The following is a 21,666-nucleotide window of genomic DNA, read 5'->3' on the forward strand; positions in this document are numbered from 1 at the left end:
TGCCATATGAGCCAGTAATTCTACTTCTGGGAATATACCCCAAAAAATGAGACCTATTTCAAAGATATCTGCAGCCCATTATCATAGCATCGTGTACAAAAGCCAAGACCTAGGAAACAAGCTGCCCCATCAATGGATGAATAAAGATGGGATACAAAATGAGTAATTCAGACATAAAAAAAGAAATCCTGCTATTTCCAACAACATGAATAGACCTAAGGGAATTATGCCAAGTGAAGTCAGAGAAATACTAAATCATCTCACTTATATGTGGAATTTTGTAAGCAGCAAACTTAGAAAAACATCAGATCTGTTATCAGAGTTAGGTAGCAGGTAAGTGGATAAAGATGGTCAAAATGTACAGACTTCCAGTTTTAAGTATCAGAGATGTACAAACATGAGTTCTATCACACCGATGTGTGCATATTTGGGAGTTGAGTAGATTTCAAGAGTTGTTAGCACAAGGAAAAAAATCTTATCTTTGAGATGAATGTTAAATAGATAATGGCGATCATTTCATAATCGAAGGCAGTCCTATCATTATGGTGTATACCTTCAACTTATATAGTGCTATTTGTAAGTTACATCAGGAAAACTAGAGAAAAAAAAATCTTGAGAAGCACTAGCTTAGATCCTAGACTCTCAAGTCCATCCCAAATTTCTAAATCCTGGTTTCTTCTCTTCTAAAAGATAAATGATACTGTTGTGCCAAGATTGCAAATCCAAGAAACCACCAAGGAGCCGACGCTGATGCAAGTACATGAGGGTTTATTTACAAGCTTGAGCTTGGGTCCAAGTATACTCTATACAGCAGAGCAGGGACTTGGACCCCGAGACTAAGAAGCACAGCAGTGTTATAGGGGCCAGTGGCCAACGAGATTGTAACATACGCAGAATGTTGGTCCACACGCAGGTGGCCAATTGAATTACGATTCACCTTATAGTGACCATTTGAACTAGCCTATTATTCTGGTTAGAATTGGCGTGCAGGTTTGGCAGGCAAAAGAGGGGTTTTCATTCCTTGGCGGTTAAAGGTCAGAGGTCCTGCATTCCTATGTGTGCTAGTTTCTGATAAGGGTGTGCTTAATAGTTAAACTAGGGTGAGGGAGTGCCTTAAACAATAGGCAGGTCATGTGGGGGGTGGTTTACATGAGATGGTGGGTGTAGCACAAAATGGAGTTAGTCCTGCTCTGCTTGTCCAGGGGTAGGGGATTTTTGTTAGATTTCCTGGGTCCCACAATACTTTGTACCACTTTTTCTGCTCTGTTTTGGAGATTAAATAAGATGCATACAAACTAGTTAGCATGATGATTAAAGAGAACATTTAATAAGTATTAGTGGTTATTGGTAGGCCATGTAGCATGATAGGATCCTAGGCTTGTAAGTCAGGCTTTAATTTGTTGAGTCCATAAGTACTTAAAAATACATCTCAGTAGATAACATACATGTTCTAACCATTATTTGAGCAATGACCAGTCACAGTCAAAATAAGCCTTCTATTTTCTCTACTTCTCAACAAATATTTGAATATACTCCTCTCCAAATGTGGCCTTCAGACACTTAGACCTTTGTATAATATACTCTCAGCCTCTGCTCCCTTTAATAACCTAATACTTCTAAACCTGGTCTGTTGTATTTTCTATGGTTTTAGTAAATTAGTGTAGTACTATGAAATGCGTACTTTTAACCAGTATAGTATAGTACCTTGCATTATTAAGGTTCTATGGGACTTTAGAGGAAACAGTGGGGGGGGGATGCATAAATTCAGACATTCATGGGGCACCTGGGTGACTCAGTGGTTGAGCATCCACCTTCAGGTTAGGGCATGATCATGGAGTCCTGGGATGGAGTCCGATATCAGGCTGCCTACAGGGAGCCTGCTTCTTCCTCTACCTATACCTCTGCCTCTGTGTGTTTCTCATAAATAAATAAAATCTAAAAAAATTCATTCACACACTTTTTGAATGTTTATTATGTTTTGAGCACTTGTCTAAGCAATGTAGCTACAATATTGAAGAACTGAAGTTACCTGCCCACATAGTGGCTACATTCTAGTGGGTGGATTGATATGCTGATATCCTGGATCATACAGCCACTTATAATCACACATATATTCTTGCATAAGTACCTAACACAATAGGCCTACACCTTCCTCAGATTTGAGATTGTAAAATCTAAAATAATTTTGTGTGGTAAAATTGAAAGTGGACTGTGCTTCCTGGCTAAGCAGATAATATAAAATATACCCTATAAGTTATATAGTATTTTTTGTCATTTTTCTTGAATTATGCTTTCCTTTATGGACCATAACAATCTAAGTAGTATATATATAGGATGACATTTTGTATTTCTGGGTATGTGTAAAAATCAAACCCACATTTAATATTGTAATTTTTAAAAGATTTTATTTACTCAGAGACACAGAGAAAAAGGCAGAGACATTGGCAGAGGGAGAAGCAGGTTCCCTGTGTGGAGCCTGATGCTGAACTCGATCCCAGGACCCCGGGATTATGACCAGAGCCAAAGGCAAACGCTCAACCACTGAGCCCCCCAGGTGTCCTTAATGCTGTAATTCTTCTCTCCATCACTTTGTATCATTTTAGCCTTGAGTAATTTGGTTGATATTTATGCCTTAGTTTTCTTGTGCATTAAAAAAAAAATCAGGGAAATAGTATTTTCTTAGCTTTGATAATACTGAATGAGGTTATTACGTGTTTAGTTCTTACAGTGTCAAATATTGTGATACTAGATATGTATTGACTATAGTCATTGTAATACATAATCAGTCTTCCATTGGCCTATATTGTTTTCACCATTATATCATACATTGATTTGTACTTTTAGTTCGACAAAATGATCCTACTTTAGATATGAACTCCTTCTAATGAATAAAGTGTATGTAAAGTAATATCATTTATCATTCATACATGTACAATTTCAAATTTACACACTCCCTCTTTTCAGGGTGCCAGTTTCTAGCTGCAAACTCAAGGAAGGTGGGGGGATTGAATTTTTTTTTAAGCTTTTATTCATTCATTCATTCATTCATTCATGAGAGAGACAGGGAGAGAGAGAGAGAGAGAGAGGCAGAGACACAGGCAGAGGGAGAAGCAGGCTCCATGCAGGGAGCCTGATGTGTGACTCAATCTCAGGACTCCAGGATCACGTTCTGGAGTCGAAGGCAGGTGCTAAATCACTGAGCCACCCAGGGATCCCCTGTATGTTTTTAAAAAGGTGATTCACATGGTCTCAAGCTAAAGGTGAGTGCCTTGCAATTTCTTCCTTCAGAGACAACTGTAAATTCGATGGATTTTAAAGGCAAGATTACAGCATAGCAAAATATGTACAAGGAAAATGCTGTCAATATATCATTTTGTTAGCATGCTTAAGATTTCACAATCACTCTATATCCAGACCACAAGGATTACAATAGTTATTAAATCATGAATAAAAAAGTGAGAAGTTAAAGAGGGAAATTAACTTACAGGGAAATAGGACAAGCAATTACAGAATGGTCATGTAAGTGGTTTAGGTAGGAAACACTAGTATTTCATAAGAGACCTAATATGGGATAAAGAGGTTGTCAAAGTGCTTCAGGGGACACTGCTGAGGATAGATTGCTATCTTAGAAATGGAGCCTAAACCATGCGAGTGCACTTGCCCTCAGGAGCATGGCTGGGCATCGATTGCTTGGAAGGGGTCAGAAAAAGATGAAGTTCTTATATATGATCTCCCAGTTACCTAAGATGGGATCATTTCCTTTCACAGATGAGAATATAGGGGAGACAAAACTTAAGTTATCAGTGGGATAGAACTAGAACTAGACAGAACTAGAGTATAGTCTAGCAGTGATTTACCTCCGATCAAAAACTAAAGTCTAGGTTTCATATTACCTCACATTACCCTCACAAAGACAACTAGAGATAATCCTGAGAAAGGTGGATGAGGTCATATTATGGGTCATCTTGAATGCCCTGTAAGAATTTGCATTTTAACCTCAAAGTAATGTGGAGTCACTGAAGGTATACAAATTTGGAAGTATCAAATAAATTGCCTTTATTAAGTACCAAAGGTCAAAAGAAAAGTGTGTTCTTTTCCAAGCTTCCTTTTCTTTAGTTAGGTGACATAAAGACTTTTTCATGGTCTTTCTGGAACTAAATATATAACTTAGTTCCTGAGGCATTTATTATCCTCTGTTTTGAATCCTGATTAAACTACTAACTTGTATGACTTCGGGTAAATTGCCCCAGTGTGCTTTAAAATGTGAATAAATACTTATTTTAAGAATGTTGTGCAGAGATGAGATAAGCTAGTATGTGTAGAGCACTTGACATATTCACATGTTTTTTGTACTATATGGTGCAGGTTTTGCTATTTTTGTCAATGTTATAACACTCAGTACAGTTATCTTGTTACAGTTCAAAAAAGGATATCAAACACCTAAAAGAAGTGTAATAGTGAAAGAAGAATTCTGGCATATAGGGTAAGGAATTCCAGTAATAGCCATTAACAAATGCTAACAACATCGTACCTCTACTGTTTGGATTGCCATAACCTAGGACAGCTACTATAAAAATAATGAGTTTAAGGTTTTTAATGGGAGACACATGAATTATTCAACAGTCCTCTTCAAATCCCTATTTTTAGCGTTGGCAAGTACTGGTATCATACGGTTTGTGTTCAGGTAGTATGGATCAACAAAATGTTAACAAAAAGTAACAGATGTTTTTGGTTAAGTTGTGCAATCAAGAGAACTGGAACTGATGTGCATCTTCTACAAATCTCAAAATTTGTATATTACATTTTAAAAATTAACAGAAATATACCCTAAAACAGTACATGTCATTTCTGATTTTATAAAGATCATCTTGACAATGGCAACAAAAATATGTCTAGTGTGTTTTGGAAGCATGAAGTAGGGAGACCCAAATGTAAGTCAGGGAAGACTCCTTAGAGACAATCTGGCAGCTTCCAATGTAGCAGTAAAAACGAGATGTAGAATACGTATATATCGATACAGCAAGATCATGAGTCAAAGCCTTAAAAAAAAAAAAAAGCATTCTATTAACAGTAATCTATACTTTTAGGGTTTTAATGTGACTGGAATAAAATATTTATAATGAGCTCTTCCTCACTAGAGTTCGTACCTAAGATGTGCTTATTCAAAATGGAACAGTGATGTGTAATTGAAGACTTATTCTCTTTACTTATTAAAATACATAAAATAAGAACACTGGACATTGTAGATTTGAAGGAATGGGAAATGAACAAAGCAAAGGAAGGGACTGTGAGGACAAATGAGCCAGTTGCCAAACTTTCAGAAAGTAAGAGGATTTAGGAAACACCATTATTTGCATACAAACATCCATTCCTCATTACTGTAAAATAGATTTAACCCCAATTTTGTTCAGGTAATAATATATTCAGGAGAGGTAGGTTTCTCTAACACTCCAGAGAATCAATCAGTCAGTCAAAACTGATCCAAGTATTCATGTTTAAACTAATTACTTCCAGTAACTGTTTTAGGAGTGGGTATATTACCCTGTCCTGATAAATGAAACTTAAGGGCAATTCTGCTGGGAGAATGGGGTATATGGCTTCCATAAAAAAAGTTTCCCCCTAGTAAGGGAGACATGAAAAGAAACTGCATCTTATTCCTTCAGATGGGGTCATAAAAGGACAAGATAACTAGAGATGCTATAGTCCTCATGTGACCAAGAGCTTAGAAAAAAGATTTGGCCATGAGCCTGGGTAAAATGGACCCCCCCCCCCCCCGCCCAAGATTCACCATTGCTGGATTATCCCACCTTTACCAAGGTTGTATTAAGTTCCTGGTAAGCTATACTCAGAAGGAGTGAAAAGTTTATAAAGACCTCTCAAGCCATATTAAGAAGTTTAAATTGTTATATCCATACAGGAATCATCAATTAGTTTAAATGCATCAAGTGATATGGTCAAGGTTGCACTGTAGGACAGGGCAAATGGGGACTAGAAAGGATTAGAAAGGGACAAGACTCGTATCAAGAAAAACAGAAAAGACAGACTTATAAAACATCCCCCAAAAATACTCAAATTAAAAAATGGGCAAAGGCATTAACAGACATTTCCTCAAAGATGACATAGAGATGGTCAACAGACACGTAAAAAAGACGATCATCACTTATCAGAGAAATGCAAATCTAAACTACACTATCACTTCACACTTGGCAGAATGGCTAAAATTAACACCACAAGAAAAAGGTGTTAGTGAGGATGTGGAAAAAAAGAACACTTGTGCACTGATGGTGGGAATGCAAACTGCAGCTTCTGTGAAAAATGGTACAGAGGTTCCTCACAAAGTTAAAAATAGAGCTACTCTACAATCCAGCAAGTGCACTACTGGATATTTACCCAAGGAATACAAAAACAACTCAAAGAGATATATGCACTTCTATGTTTACAGCTGTATTTTCAATAGTCAAGATATGGAAGCAATCTAAGTCTTCATTGATTGAATAATGGATAAAGAAGATGTGATACACTCAATATTCAGCGATGAAAAAGAATGGGATCTTGCTATTTGCAACATGGATGGAGCTAGAGAGTATAATATATGCTAAGTGAAATAAGTCAGAGAAATACCATAGGATTTCACTTATATGGAATTTAAGAAACAAGTGAGCAAGTTGGGAGGAGGAGACAAACCAAGAAACAGACTCAATTATAGAGAACACACCAATGGCAACCAGAGGGGTAGTAGGTAAGAAGATGGGTCATATAGGTGATAGGGATTTACAAGGGCACTTGTGGTGATGCATGGAAATGTTGAAGCACTATTATACACCTAAAATTAATATAAGTTAACTGGAATTTAAAAAGAAAAACCAGCAAATAGTTATTGTAGTCAAATCAGGATGGGGTGGGAGAGGGAATTTCATAGAAAGTTTTAATAGTAGCATTCAGAAGCAATTTGTGTTATTACAAATAAAGATGGAGTTAAAAATTATACTTCATATTTAAATATTTTGATTTTCTGGAAGTGCTTAAAATTAGCATTCCTTAAAAACCCTACAAAAAATACAACTTCCTTTATTTTTATCTAAGATAAACAAATTATTGCAATCGAAATTTAGAAGTCACTGTTTTAAGATGTATTTTTACCAATAAAGCACAGCATGCTGTACTGAATGCAGAGACACAGACCAAATTAAAATTTTGTAGAATGGATTGGTTACTTTGTCATTATATGTAGACTGAAGGGAAAGTTTTTTTCTTAGAATTACCTGCACTGGAACAGGATTTTTAAAGTATTGACTTTTAATTAGATAATGCATCTGGATTTATGCTCTGATAACAATATTTAGAATTCATACCAATGAAATACCATTAAAATATTTAGCAACAATACTGAGATAATTGTGTTTACTTCAAAGTGTTCTCATTTTAATATGTGAAAATTACGCTTTCATACATTTTTTATACTTTCTTTAACGTGCAATAAAGAGTTCCATTTATATGCTAAAAAAGTCATACTTTTTGGTGCTAAATAAAAAAGTTGGATCTTGGATGCCTAAATCAGTGGAGGTTTTAGTTACTGTTTAAAATTAAGTGTGCCTCATTTAAGATGTTTTAGATTTAAAATACAGCATCAGAAGCTTATTAGAACATATTTACTTTAGCCTTTTTTCTGTCCCTGGATGCCACCGAGTAAGCATCCTTAAAGTCTCCCCTCCCACCGCCGTTATGTCTAAGTCAGAGTCTCCCAAAGAGCCCGAGCAGCTGCAGAAGCTCTTCATTGGAGGTTTGAGCTTCGAAACAACCGATGAGAGTCCAAGGAGCTATTTTGAGCAATGGGGGGGACATTTTCGGACCATGTGGTAATGAGAGACCCCAACACCAAGCGCTCCAGAGGCTTTGGGTTTGTCACGTAGGCCACCATGGAGGAGGTGGACGCGGCCAGGAACGCTCGGCTGCACAAGGTGGATGGAAGAGTCGTGGAACCAAAGAGGGTTGTCTCCCGAGAAGATTCTCAAAGACCCAGTGTCCACTTAACTGTGAAAAAGATTTTTGTTGGTGGCATTAAAGAAGACACTGAAGAACATCATCTAAGAGATTATTTTGAACAGTATAGGAAAATTGAAGTGATTGAGATCATGACTGACGGAGGCAGTGGCAAAAAGAGAGGTTTTTCTTTTGTGACCTTTGACGACCACGACTCTGTAGACAAGATTATCATTTAAAAATACCATACTAAAAAAAAAAAAAAAAAATACCATACTGTGAATGGCCACAACTGTGAAGTGAGGAAAGCCCTATCAAAGCAAGAGATGGCTAGTGCTTCATCCAGCCAGAGAAGCTAAAGTGGTTCTGGAAACTTTGGTGGTGGTCGTGGAGGTGGTTTTGGTGGGAATGACAACTTTGGTCATGGAGGGAACTTCAGTGGTTGAGATGGCTTCGGTGGCAGTCTAGGTGGTGGTGGATATGGTGGCAGTGGGGATGGCTATAATGGATTTGGTAATGACGGTGGTTATGGAGGAGGCAGCCCTGGTTACTCTGGAGGAAGCAGAGGCTATGGAAGTGGTGGACAGGGTTATGGAAACCAGGGCAGTGGCTATGGCGGGAGTGGCAGCTATGACATCTATAACAACGGAGGAGGCGGAGGCGGCTATGGCGGTGGTAGTGGAAGCAACTTTGGAGGTGGCGGAAGCTATAACGATTTTGGCAATTACAACAATCAATCCTCAAATTTTGGACCCATGAAAGGAGGAAATTTTGGAGGCAGAAACTCTGGCCCCTATGGTGGTGGAGGCCAATACTTTGCCAAACCACGAAACCAAGGTAGCTATGGCGGTTCCAGCAGCAGCAGCAACCTTGGCAGTGGCAGAAGGTTTTAATTACTGCCAGGAAACAAAGCTTAGCAGGAGAGGAGAGCCAGAGAAGTGACAGGGAAGCTACAGGTTACAACAGATTTGTGAACTCAGCCAAGCACAGTGATGGCAGGGCCTAGCTGCTACAAATTGCTACATGTTTTAGACAATACTCATGTGTATGGGCAAAAAACTCCAGGACTGTATTTGTGACTAATTGTATAACAGGTTATTTTAGTTTCTGTTCTGTGGAAAGTATAAAGCATTCCAACAAAGGGTTTTAATGTAGATTTTTTTTTTTTTTGCACCCATGCTGTTGATTGCTAAATGTAATAGCCTGATCATGACGCTGAATAAATGTGTCTTTAAAAAAAAAAAAAAAGAAAGAAAGAACATATTTACTTTAATACCTATCAACATAGGGGAATTTACAGGAGGTGGACAGAACTCAGTGGTATACTTGCAATCAGAAGGATCCTGAATATAGAGAAACCACCATCAGGCAACAAAATATTTAAGAATGACAAGTTAAGAGCATCTTGTATTAAGCTGATTTTCTAATGTCAGTTTAATAAAATGTCTTGTTAACAGATATCCAATCAAGATTTATCCCCATTTGTCTCCCAGTTGAGTATATATATCAGACCATGTAACTTTATTGGATTGTATAAGCAGTCCTGTGCATTTGTGCATGCATGCGGTTGCATGTACACATTTGTATATTTGCACATGTGTCAGACTTTTCTATACCCAGTACTGTGGTAGCAATGAAGCATAAAGAATAAGGTAGACATAGGCTCTAAACTCTTAGGGTAGAGGCCAGCAGAGAATATGGATACTAAACAAAGTTAGGGTTACAAATATGATAGAGATATATGGAGCTAAGAGTTTTAGGAGGATACTTTTTCTGAGATAAGTCTTTACTGATAAAGTTTAAGGATTACTGGAACAAACCAGAAAAAATAGGTGTATGGGAGTGGTGGAAATAGGATAGGATGCTGCATGTAGAGCACATAGTATTGTCATCCATGTAGTATCTTTGAGGAACAAACAATTTGAGCCTGGTTATCATCTTTAGATTGAAGAGAATTCTGGAGAATGAGAAGTAGAGATAAGCCACATCTGGAATGCTAAGTCCACTGTGAGCAATGTTAATGGAGTTTGGTCTTGTTTTAAGGGCACTGAAAAGCCTTTGATTATATGTAGAAAGAGACACTCATATCTATATTTTAAAAACTGTTGATTGTGATGTAGAGAGTAGACTGGAAAGGAGATTGGATAAATGAGGCATTAGCTAAGAGCTGCTGTAGAAGTTTAGGAAGATGATGACTTAGACTGGGTCATTGATCATGGGCATTGATTAAAGTAGTTGGATTCAAGAGCCTTTTAGGAGAATCAAAGGATTTCGAGTAACTTTAATTAGCCTCTATAAAAGAATCTTGGTGCCAGTGTTTCTACCTGAGCTTTATCATTTTCTACCTATGAAGAATAGGCAGATGGCCTTCTTTATCTGAATAATGAAGATAAACATACTGCCTTATTAATTTGCTATCAGTCTTGAAGGTGATCACTATAAGGAATTTAGGGTAGTCCCAAACAATGTGGTAAGTGCTTTAAAATATTAGGATTTTCTACATGTCATTGATTAGATTTTGGAAAGGAAAGCAAGAGCCTTCCAGGTTTACTGGATAGGCAGTGTATGGAATATTTTATTATACTGGAATGGGAAGCATTAGAGAAGTGATCTTTTGCAGGGAAGGTCAATGAAATTCAATGATGGTGAACTTTGATACATCAGATCTCCAGTGGAATGTCAAACAATATGTAGGACACAGGAATTTATGATGCAGAGTAGAAATCAGCAACACATAGTAGGCATTTATCAGCACACATTTTTATATGAAGGATGAGGGGTTAAGCATACACATTAGATCACACCTGGATACAAACCCCAACTCTGTTAACTTCTTAGTTGTCTTGGGAAAAATTTTGAGGCCCAGTGCTCTTATTTTCAAGAACTGATTAGGATACCTTCACATTATATGAAACTATATGCACCAACTAGTCCGAGATAATGAGCTTCCAGGGATTTTGCCTATTTGTCCTTGGCCCAAAGGCTTCTGCAATCATTGAACACTGCATGAATGCTAGCCAGTCACCTGCAAGCAGAGCTTAACAATGCTTTGCCTCATGTATCAACCATGTGGCCTTGTTTCCTGCCCCAGGAAGGCAGGCTTATTGAGGTTTGATATAGCAAGACCCGCTTACATACACAACTAAAAGATGGAAGGGAATTTTATTTTTCCTTCTACCTATTCTGAAAATTAGTTGTCTTCTTCTCCAGATAACCTATCTTGGAAAGAAGCTGTCTTCTCAAAAGACAGTCTGGCAATATCATACAGTCTTAGATACCAAACAGTGACCAGGTAAGTAACAACCTATTAGATTTGTTTCCCTTCCTTGTCTACCTCACCATTTTATGTGCTTGCTTTCTGCAATTCACATAAGAACATAAAACTTTTCCTTGGACTTTGGTTCCTTGGCAATCTAGGCATGGTATTTTCCCCCTATGTAACCCTAGCACAGGGTAATGTCACTAGGTGGCTTATTTAATGGGAATAAGGGATGTCCTTGTTGGTATTACATGGGCAGAGATAACTGTACTGCCATTGTAATTGCTAAGACTTACTAGTGCTAGTTCTGGTTCAAGATGGTGACATAGGAGAATCCTGAAATTTTCTCCTCCCATGGGCACACCAAATCTACAGCTAGAGAGGAAATCAATTTCTTCTGAAAGAAATTCATTAATAAACTGAGCTACTAGGCAAATGAAGTGGGGAAAAGTAGGAGAGGCTAAGGCAAAATCTCACAGTAAACCATATCCCTGGCATGCCAGGCCATAATTGGGAGGGAACTCAACTCCAGACTTCTCCTTAGGAGAGAAAATTTGAACCACACATCTGGCACCACAACATTTAAGACTTATACCTGTAATAGAATATTACTCAGCCATCAAAAATGAAATATTGCTATTTGCCGTGATGTGGATGGAATTAGAGGGTATTATGCTAAGCTAAATAAGTCAATCAGAGACAGACAACCATATGATTTCACTCATTTGTGGAATTTAAGAAACAGAGGATCTGCCTTCCTCTGCCTTGCTCTAGGTCACCAGTATCTTCTGAAAAATAGATATTCCAGTTTTTGCAGCTGGACAAAAACTGGACACAATTTGATCACCCAGCTCTGTTAGCCAAGTGGGGCTTACATCTGTGGGCCCCCCAGGACTGCATCAAAATGGAGTAACAGTTCTCAACTGGTCACCCACCCCCAGGGCACAGCACAGACACAGCAGATTGAAATATGCCCTAATTCTATCAAAAAGGCTTATTAGCTTACTTTCAGAGCTGTGGTCTGATGGTCAGACTTATAAATACACCTCAAGGGACACCTGGGTGGCTGAGCAGTTGAGCATCTGCCTTCAGCTCAGGGCGTGATCCCGGAGTCCTGGGATTGAGTCCCACATCGGGTTCTTTGTGTGGAGCTTGCTTCTCCCTCTGCCTGTCTCTACCTCTCTCTCTGTGTCTTTCATGAATAAATAAAATCTTAAAAAAATAAATAAATACATCTCAAAAGAGACTAAACTCTCCAGAGATTAGAGACACCAAAAGTATCACCTTCGAAGTCTCTGCCCTGCCACAGGTTAGTGTTTGAGAAAGTCACATGCATACACATCAGGCATTCTAGCTTTTGTGGCTGCTGCCCAAAGGACACAACCTCTAATAATCTGGCTCTGGTGTCTATCCATAAGCCAGGTTTATGTTCACAGGTTCAATGGGATGGAGAGAAACAGTTAGGGCTATCACACCAGGATTTCAAGCATAGGCAGCAAACATACCCTATCAACCAGTCTTCCTCTGAAAGAGGTATATTTGCATACTTTAAGAGCTACTGCCTGAATGTGTAGAGTTCAGATGGAGGTCCTCCCCTTTGGGACATTGACTGGTACTGGCACACACTCAACTACTGGGAGACACTAAGAATAAAGTGGACTTATTAGACAATAAAGGTTTGAGAGCCAACTGAGAGCTAGGACAGAATTGACCAATAAGGTCCATCCTTCATATGGCCTCTCCTTCAAGACTGGGAGACAGGACTATTTTATCTGATATATAGAAACCAACACAGTCCAGCAAAATGAAGAGGAATATGTTCCAAATAAAGAGAACAAGATTGAAATCTAAGAAAAAGACCTTAATGAAATGTAGAGAAGTGACTTACCTAATAGAATTGATGCTCATCATGCTCAGGTAGAAAAGAATTAACAAGAAGAGGTAAGTATCAAATAGAAATCCCAGACTGAATAAATACTTTTGAGAAATTAAACTAAATGCAGCAGGGAAAAAAAGGATCCATGAACTCAAACACAGGGCAGTGATACTCCATCCAGAGTATCTATACTTTTCTCTTGAAGTTGGCTTAAGGGATTTATGTGACAACATCAAGCAGAACATTTGTATTATAGAGTTCCCTGAGGGAGAAGACAAAGGGGCAAAAAATGAAGGGAGATTTTGGAAATTATTTAATCTGAAGAAACAGACATCCAGATACTGGAAGGCCAGAAAGTTCCCAACAAGATGAACCCAAAAATATCCACACAAAGACACATCATCATTGAAAGTCTCAAAAGGTAAAGACAAGGAATCTTAAAAGCATCAAGAGAAAAACTTGATACATACAAAAGAACCCCCATAAGTCTATTGGATTTTTCAGGGAAACTGCAGTCCCAGAAGAGTGACACAGTGTATTCAAATGCTGAAAGAAATTGCCAGCCATGAATTCCCAGCAAACTTGTCCTTCAGAGTTAAGACTGTTTTCCAGACAAGGATAAGTTAGAGTTTACCATTAGACCGACCTTTTAAGAAATGTTAGAAGGACTTTGTTGAGCTGAAAAGAGCATAATTGAAACAAAAATTATAATCCTTAGATTTAGAATAATGTTGTAAGTGCAGTTGGGTTAATCACTTACAAAGCTACCATGAAAGATGACAATAGCAAAAATAACTACAGCTGTAATAGTTGGTTAATGGATACACAAGATAAAAATCTGTAAATTGTGACATCAAAAATATCAAATATGGGAGACGTCCATAAAAATATAGATGTTTATAATGCATTTAAACTTAAATATAGTTATATACAAGTTGTTTCACATAAGCCTCATGGTAACCACACATCAAAACCCATAGTGGATAGGTGAGTGGTAAAGGAATTCAAGTATACCACTACAGAAAATTAGCAAATCACAAAGGCAGAGTAAGAACCAGAAAGGAACAAAGGAATTATAAAACAGCCAGAGTATAATAGCAATAATTCAGTACTTACTGCTTTAAATGTAAGTGGATTAAGTTCTTCAATCAAAAGACAATGGCTGAATGTATTAAAAAAAAATAAGATTTATCTATATGCTGTCTAGGAGACTCCCTTCAGGTGGGAAGTACAGAGAATGAAAAGTTAATTTATGGAAAAAGATAACCATGCAAAGGGAAAAAGAACATTGGGGTAGCTATACTTATATCAGAAAAAAAAAAAAAAAGCCTTTAAAACAAAGACTATAATCAGAGAAAAAGTCATTATCCTGATAATGGAATCAATCTGCATGATGACATTTCTAGGTATTTATACACTCAAAAGAAGCACCTAGATTTATAAAGCAAATATTAATACATCTAACAGGAGAAATAGACAAGAGTAGGGGACTTATATAACTCAAATCAGTGGATAGATCATCCAGACAAAAGGAATAAGGAAATATTGGCCTTAAATGGCATGTGAAATTAGAGGACCTTAACAGACAGGCACAGAACATTCCAGCCAAAAATACATTCTTCTTAAGTGCACATTGGCCATTCTCCAGGACAGAAATGTTAGTCCACAAAACAAGTCAATAAATTTAAGACATAAATATATCAGGCATCTTTTCTAATCATAATGGTATGAAACTAAACATTACCTGTACATTTTTGGGTTTGATACTACCAGAAAATGCAACGAAGTAAAGGGGGAAAAAGGTAGGATTACATCAAATCAAAAAGTTTCAAAGCAAAGGAAGTCAAGAAATTTGAAAGGCAACTGCCAAAATGGGAGCAAATACCTGCAAATCTTGTATCTAATACCCAAAATATATAAAGAACTCCTACAACTAAAGAATACAATTAAAAAATGAGAAGATCTGAATAGACATTTTTCCCAAGACAATATAGAGATGGCAAACCGGTGTGTGAGATGATGCTCAACATCACTAAACAGGGAAATGCAATCATAACTGCAGTGAAATCACTGTTAGCATGGCTATTATCAGAAAACAAACGTTGGGGGATCCCTGGGTAGCTCAGCGATTTAGCACCTGCCTTTGGCAGAGGGTGTGATCCTGGAGTCCCAGGATTGAGTCCTTGCATGGAGCCTGCTTCTACCTCTGCCTGTGTCTCTGCCTCTCTCTCACTCTCTCTGACTGAATAAATAAATAAATCTTTAAAAAAAATAAAAATTAAAAAAAACTAGTCCTAGGGATGTAATGTAGAGCATGGTGACTATATAGTTAATATCATTTGTATAACAAAAAAATACTTACATGCTTGCTTCAGCAGCACCATATACTAAAAAGTTACTTAGATCTGAAAATCATCACAAGAAAATAAGCGAGTAATGAAGGATGTTAACTAGAATTATGATGACCATTTAGCAATATGTACAAATCATGTTATATATCTGAAACTAATATAATGTTATCTCTCAATTGTAGCTCAATTTTTTTTTAAACCACAATACCTTCCTGTGTGCTTAAACATGCCACAACAAAGAAAACGAAAACCTCACAGCTATGTTTACATAGTGCCCTGTTGATTGTATCAAAAAGACCACGTAGCTTTTCTGCCCATGAATGTGGCTGAGTAAGTGCCATTAAAGTCTCCCCTCCCACCGCAGTCCTATCTAAGTCTCCCAGAAAACCTGAGCAGCTGTGAAAGGTTTGAGCTTTGAAACAACTGATGAGAGTCTGAGGAGCCAGTTTGAGCAATGAGGAACCTTCACAGACTGTGTGGTAATGAGAGATCCAAATACCAAGAGCTCCAGAGGCTTTGGATTTGTCACATATGCCACGGTGGAGGAGGTGGATACAGCCATGAATGCAAGGCCACACAGAGTGGATGGAAGAGTTGTGGCACCAAAGAGGGAGCTCTCAAAAGAAGATTCTCAAAGACCTGGTGCCCACTTCATTGTGAAAAAGATTTGTGTCAGTGGCATTAAAGACCACTGAAGATCATCTAGGAGATTATTTTGAACACTACGGGAAAACTGAAGCGATTAAAACCATGACTGATGAGGGTGGTGGCAAGTACGAATGTTCTGTAGTATTTGATGACCATGCCTCCAGAGACAAAATACCTTCAAAATACCACACTGTGAATGGCCACCACTGTGAAGCTATGAAGGGAGGTAAGCCCTATCTAAGTAAGAGATGGGTAGTGCCTCATCCAGCCAAACAGGTCAACAAAGTGGTTCTGGAAACTTTAAATGCTGGTCATGGAGACAGTTTTGGTGGGAATGACAACTTTGGTCCTGGAGGAAACTTCAGTGGCTGAGGTGGCTATGGTGGCCATCAAGGTGGCAGTAGCTATAGTGGCAGCAGGGATGGCTTTAACAGATTTGGTAATGACAGAAGCAATTTGAGGTGGCGGAAGCTATGATGATTTTGGCAATTACATCAGCCAATCTTCAAATTTTGGAGCCATGAAAGGAGGAAATTCTGGATGCAGCAGCTTAGGCCCCTATGATGGTGAAGGCCAACACTCTGCCAACCCACAAAACCAAGGTGGCCATGGTGGTTTCAGCAGCAGTGGCAGTATGTTTCCATTGCTGCCTGGAAACAAAGCTCAGTGGGAGAGAAGAGAAGAGCCAGAGGAGTGACAGGGAAGGTTACAATAGATTTGTGTACTCAGCCAAGCACAGTGGTGGCAGGGCCCGGGGGCTACAAAGATATCACACTTTAGATAATACTTGTGCTTGGGCAAAAAACAGGACTCCATTTGTGAAAATTGTATAAAATGTCATTTTAGTTTCTGTACTGTGGAAAGTATGAAGCATTCCAAATAAAGGGTTTTAATGTAGATTTTTTTTTTGCATCCATACTATTGATTGCTCGATATGATAGTCTGATGATGACACCAAATAAGTGGGTCTTAAAAGGAGGAGGGGGCAAGTTGAGTCTATATTTTAATGGTTATATTTTGTCCTATACTCCTTGAGTATACAAAGAAGTATACAATTTTGAACCTAGCACAGAAACTCTTATCAAGAGCATGAAGCAGTTATGTACTTAATGTTGAGGTGGCTTTAATTTTTTTTTTAATTTGCAATTCTGAGCATGATTTTAAGTCAGTTCATACACACACACACACACACACACACACACGTGGCTTTAATTTTTTTTTTAATTTGCAATTCTGAGCATGATTTTAAGTCAGTTCATACACACACACACACACACACACACACACACACATATATGCTGATGTACAAGCTAGGAAAGGACTTAATTTTTGCAATTCAGTATTATAATAGTCATATCTTTTCCCTAAAATTCCAACTAGATATTTCTACGTGGAGAATACTGTCATTATGTTGGGTTTCCAGGAAGCTTTGTTACAGGTCTTTAATCTTATGTGATAAGCTTTTTTATTTTGAGAACGGAAACTAAATGCATTCAGAGTCTTTCATTTCACATTTATGTGCTGCTAACCAAAATAAGTAGTTCAGCAATCCCCATTAGTTTTGCTGTGAAAATTTTAAAGATTCTGCAAGACATAATTTTAACAAAATTGAATTTTTCTTAGTTCGTTATTCAAGTATACAGAATGATTATATAAAATTATTTCTCCATTTCAGTATCTATTCATTCATTTGCAGTTTTATCAATACTCCCTTTCTGTAGTATCCTTACTAAAGTAACCCCACACACAAATGTTCAATTAATCTACAACAAAGGAGGCAAGAATATACAATAAGGAAAATAATCTCTCAAATGGTCTTTGGAACACTAGACAGCTACCTGCAAAAGAATGAGATGACCACTTCCTTACACCACACACAAAAAACTTAAAATGTATTAGCCATCTAAATGTGAGACCTGAAACGATACACCTTAAAAAATGGAAAAACAGAGGCAGTAAACTTTCCGACCTAGGCCTTACCAACATTTTTCTATATAAGTCTCTCAGACAAAGGGAACATGAGCAAAAATAAATTGTGACTACACCAAACTAAAAAGCTTTGGCACAGCAAAGGAAATAAAACAAAAAGGCAACTTTCTGAAAGAGAAGGTATTTGTACATAATCTACTGAATAAGGGGTGAATATCTAATATAGAGAGAGAATCTATAAAATTCAATGTCAAAAAAAGTCTGATTAAAAAATGGGTACAAAAATAGACAATTTTCTAAAGACATACAGATGCCCAATCAATAAGCACATGAAAAGATGCTCCCCATCACTAATGCTTCACAGTTGCAAATCAAAACCACAAGGAGGTATTACCCCCTTGGTCAGAATGGCATTAAAAAGTACAAAGTATCAAAAAGACAAGAACAGTGTTGTTGAGGATGTAGAGAAAAAGAGGAACTCTCCTGCACTGCTGGTAGGAATATAAATTGATATAACCACTAGAAAATAGGGAGTTTTTTCAGAAAAGTTAATGGAAATACCATATAACCCAGTAATTCCACTACTGTGTCTTTACTCAAAGAAAACAAAAACACTAATTTGAAAAGTTATATGGAAGCACCCCAAGTGTCCGGTCATTAAAGAATAAAGATGTGGGGATCCCTGTGTGGCTCAGCAGTTTAGCACCTGCCTTCAGCCCAAGGTCTGATCCTGGAGTCCTGGGATCAAGTCCCACATCAGGCTCCCTGCATGGAGCCTGCTTCTCCCTCTACCCATGTCTCTGCCTCTCTCTCTCTCTCATGAATAAATAAAATCTTAAAAAAAAAAAAAAAAAAGAATAAAGATGTGAAATATATACAATGGTATATTAGTCAAAGATCTTGCCATTTGTGACAACATGGATGGAACTAGAGGTTATTATGCTAAGTGAAAAATGTCAAAGATAAATACCATAGGATTTCACTTATATGAGAGATCTAAAACAAAACTAAAGAAAACAAACTGGTGGTTGCCAGAGAGGGGGATGAAGAGATGGGCAAAAATCAGTGAAGGAGATTAAGAAGTCCAAACTTTCAGTTATGAGTCACAAACAAGAAGAGTACAGCACAGGAAATACGGTCAATATTTTAACATTGTATTGTGACTGGCCCTGGTGACTACTCTTACCATGTGGGTATTGAGTAATGTATAGACCTATTAAATCACATTCTTGAAATTCATATTGTGGTTTAACTTCAGTGGAAATATTACAAGTATTTAAAATATGTTTAAAAGCCATACTGCTTACAGTTATAGACCTGTATATACAAATATCAAAACACCAATTTACACAACTATCATAAGCACAATATATAATAATCTGTTTTAATTCTGCATTTGTTTTATAGGCAGATAATAGGTAAAATAGATGTTTTATACCAAAGAAATAGGAAAGTGATCTACTTTTCACACACCTGCATAAATTTAATAGTAAAGTTATTGCTCTAATTACCATATTAAGTTTATGTGAATTTCTCTTTGAACAATTCATTCTACTTACATTCCAAAGTATTGTAGCATTTTCTTGGTCATTCAGAGAGCTGATTTTCATTGTAGGAGCATTGCTTTATAGAAATAAGCAGAATAGAATACTCCATTTCCCAAATCAAGACAAATTTGGGCAGAAGCCAAACTAAGACCAAAGTCTGGGTCTGAGAGTAGATGTTGGATATAAGTTTTAGCAGCATTTCTGTTATTGCCATTGATGTATATTCCCCGAAACTATTCCTCATGACTAATTTTACAACTTATTTTATTCGACAAGCAGATAAATTTAGGTCAACTGAATCAGAGTTAAGACCACTATCCCTCTAAGATATCTGCAGTAATCAGCCACTCATGAACTATTCCCTCTGATGCTTTTAGCTGGACTTCATATCTGAATAGTTTTTAACACCTTGGATATGGTTTTGAATTATAATATCAGTGCCAGCACATATGGTGCCTTTCTGAGAATGAGAAAAAGCCTTGGGTCTCTGTCTTTAGATATTGGACCTGATGAAAGAATTAAGACACTTGTCTCTATTACTTATTGCTGTTGAGCTACGCAAAAGCTTATGGCTTAAAGCAATCACCAATCCACCCCCTCCCAAATTCTGTGGGTTGATGAGGGAATCCCTTATCTAGTTTACCTATCCTTCCTTTGAGACTACACCTAACTGGCAGATCAGCTGGTCATGCACATCCGTCTACTAATAAGTGTTGGATGTTACTTAGGGCATGTTGCTTCATATATTCATGTAAGTCTCTCATTCTCCCAGAGCCCAGACTGATTTCTTTACATGGTGATTTTAAGGTAGTGATTCAAAAGGCCAAGGTGAAAAGCTGCAAAGCTTCTTAAAGCCTGAGTTTATAATTCACAAAATGTCCCTTCTGCCACATTCTAAATTGGTCAGAGCAACACACAAGGACAGTTAAGATTCAAGGTTAGAGAAACAGACTTCACCTTTTGAAGGAAACTGCCAAAGTACGTTGCCCCACTTTTAGGTTTACAACCACGCTCCTCTCGGGTGACACAGCATAGGGGACTATTGTTCATTTCAGGAAAAGATGCTTCTTCCTCCAAATGTATCCAGCTGTATAGCAAGGTACAAGAATGAAAAGTAGAGGAGAGATAAGCTTGAGTTCTAAATATGCTTGGCTGGACATTTTTGTTTAATGTACAACCTCTACAACTGTATTCAATGGCCTAGCATGTCCCCTTAGATTAATACTATGCATCAAGACTTTGAGGAATTAATGTATTTTCATGAGGATAACAAGAGAACAAGATAACTATAGCAAAAGCATCTAGGTACAAGGGAGATGATAAACTAGCTTCATTTTCCACTAACCAAGTATTTGGAATAATACTGTTCATATTTTCAAGTGTCAAGTTTTCCTGACATACTGAAAGTAGATCAATGGAAAAGGTGTTCAAATATATCAATAATTGAAGTCATTGAAAGTGTTAGATTTTATAAAATACTCAAGTGGCTATGTAATATAGGACTTTGACATAAGGTTTGATCATTAGGCAAAGTCCTTAAACTAATCAATACAGCACACAGATTACTGGGAAATGCAAAGCAAATATATGTTCAGTACTCCCAGGACTTGATGTAGATGTTAAATTAGTACTTGAGGATTGAAGAATTAGTGAAGGATTCCTCAGTAACACAGACTTTGATTCAGCACTTTATTACATGTGATAAGCTTTACAAAGATTATTTGATAAGGATTTGGGGAAGGTAGTTTCCCAACACCATCATATAACTATTTCAAAGAATAAAGTAATTTGCTATGGAAAAAACCACCTTTTATATGCTGAAAATTTCTCTAGAAGAATGATCAAGAACCCGATCCAGCTGTTAAACTACACATCAAGGGAACCGTGTGGGCAATGAGAAAGAGGGAAATAATTTTCACATATACGCTTTGGAAACTTGAGATTTGCACCATAAACATATTACATAAACACATTTATTGAAGTGGTGCTGAGATTCTAGGATTGGGAGAAAAATAATTGCACTGTATTTTTTCCAAAGCATTTTAGCTCTTCATTTTCCAATTTACACCTAGCCGG

At 37.4% G+C, this 21,666-nt stretch overlaps 1 protein-coding gene and 1 pseudogene across 4 annotated transcripts in view; one reads left to right on the forward strand and one right to left on the reverse strand.

Moving 5' to 3' along the window:
* LOC144287461 (uncharacterized) overlaps positions 1-21,666 on the reverse strand; it is a 53,982-nt gene that overhangs the window by 14,978 nt on the left and 17,338 nt on the right. For all 4 annotated transcript variants that reach the window (XR_013355253.1, XR_013355254.1, XM_077854794.1 and 1 more), the window contains one exon: positions 20,548-20,677. Coding sequence is in view for 2 of the 4 variants with exons in the window: in XM_077854794.1 (XP_077710920.1) it covers positions 20,548-20,677 (130 nt within the window). In the remaining 2 variants the exon portion in view is untranslated. The remainder of the gene's footprint in view (positions 1-20,547; positions 20,678-21,666) is intronic.
* Positions 7,723-8,990, forward strand: LOC144287460 (heterogeneous nuclear ribonucleoprotein A1 pseudogene; annotated as a pseudogene).

This window comes from Canis aureus, chromosome 17 (genome assembly GCF_053574225.1).
Source record: "Canis aureus isolate CA01 chromosome 17, VMU_Caureus_v.1.0, whole genome shotgun sequence".
NCBI lineage: Eukaryota > Metazoa > Chordata > Mammalia > Carnivora > Canidae > Canis > Canis aureus.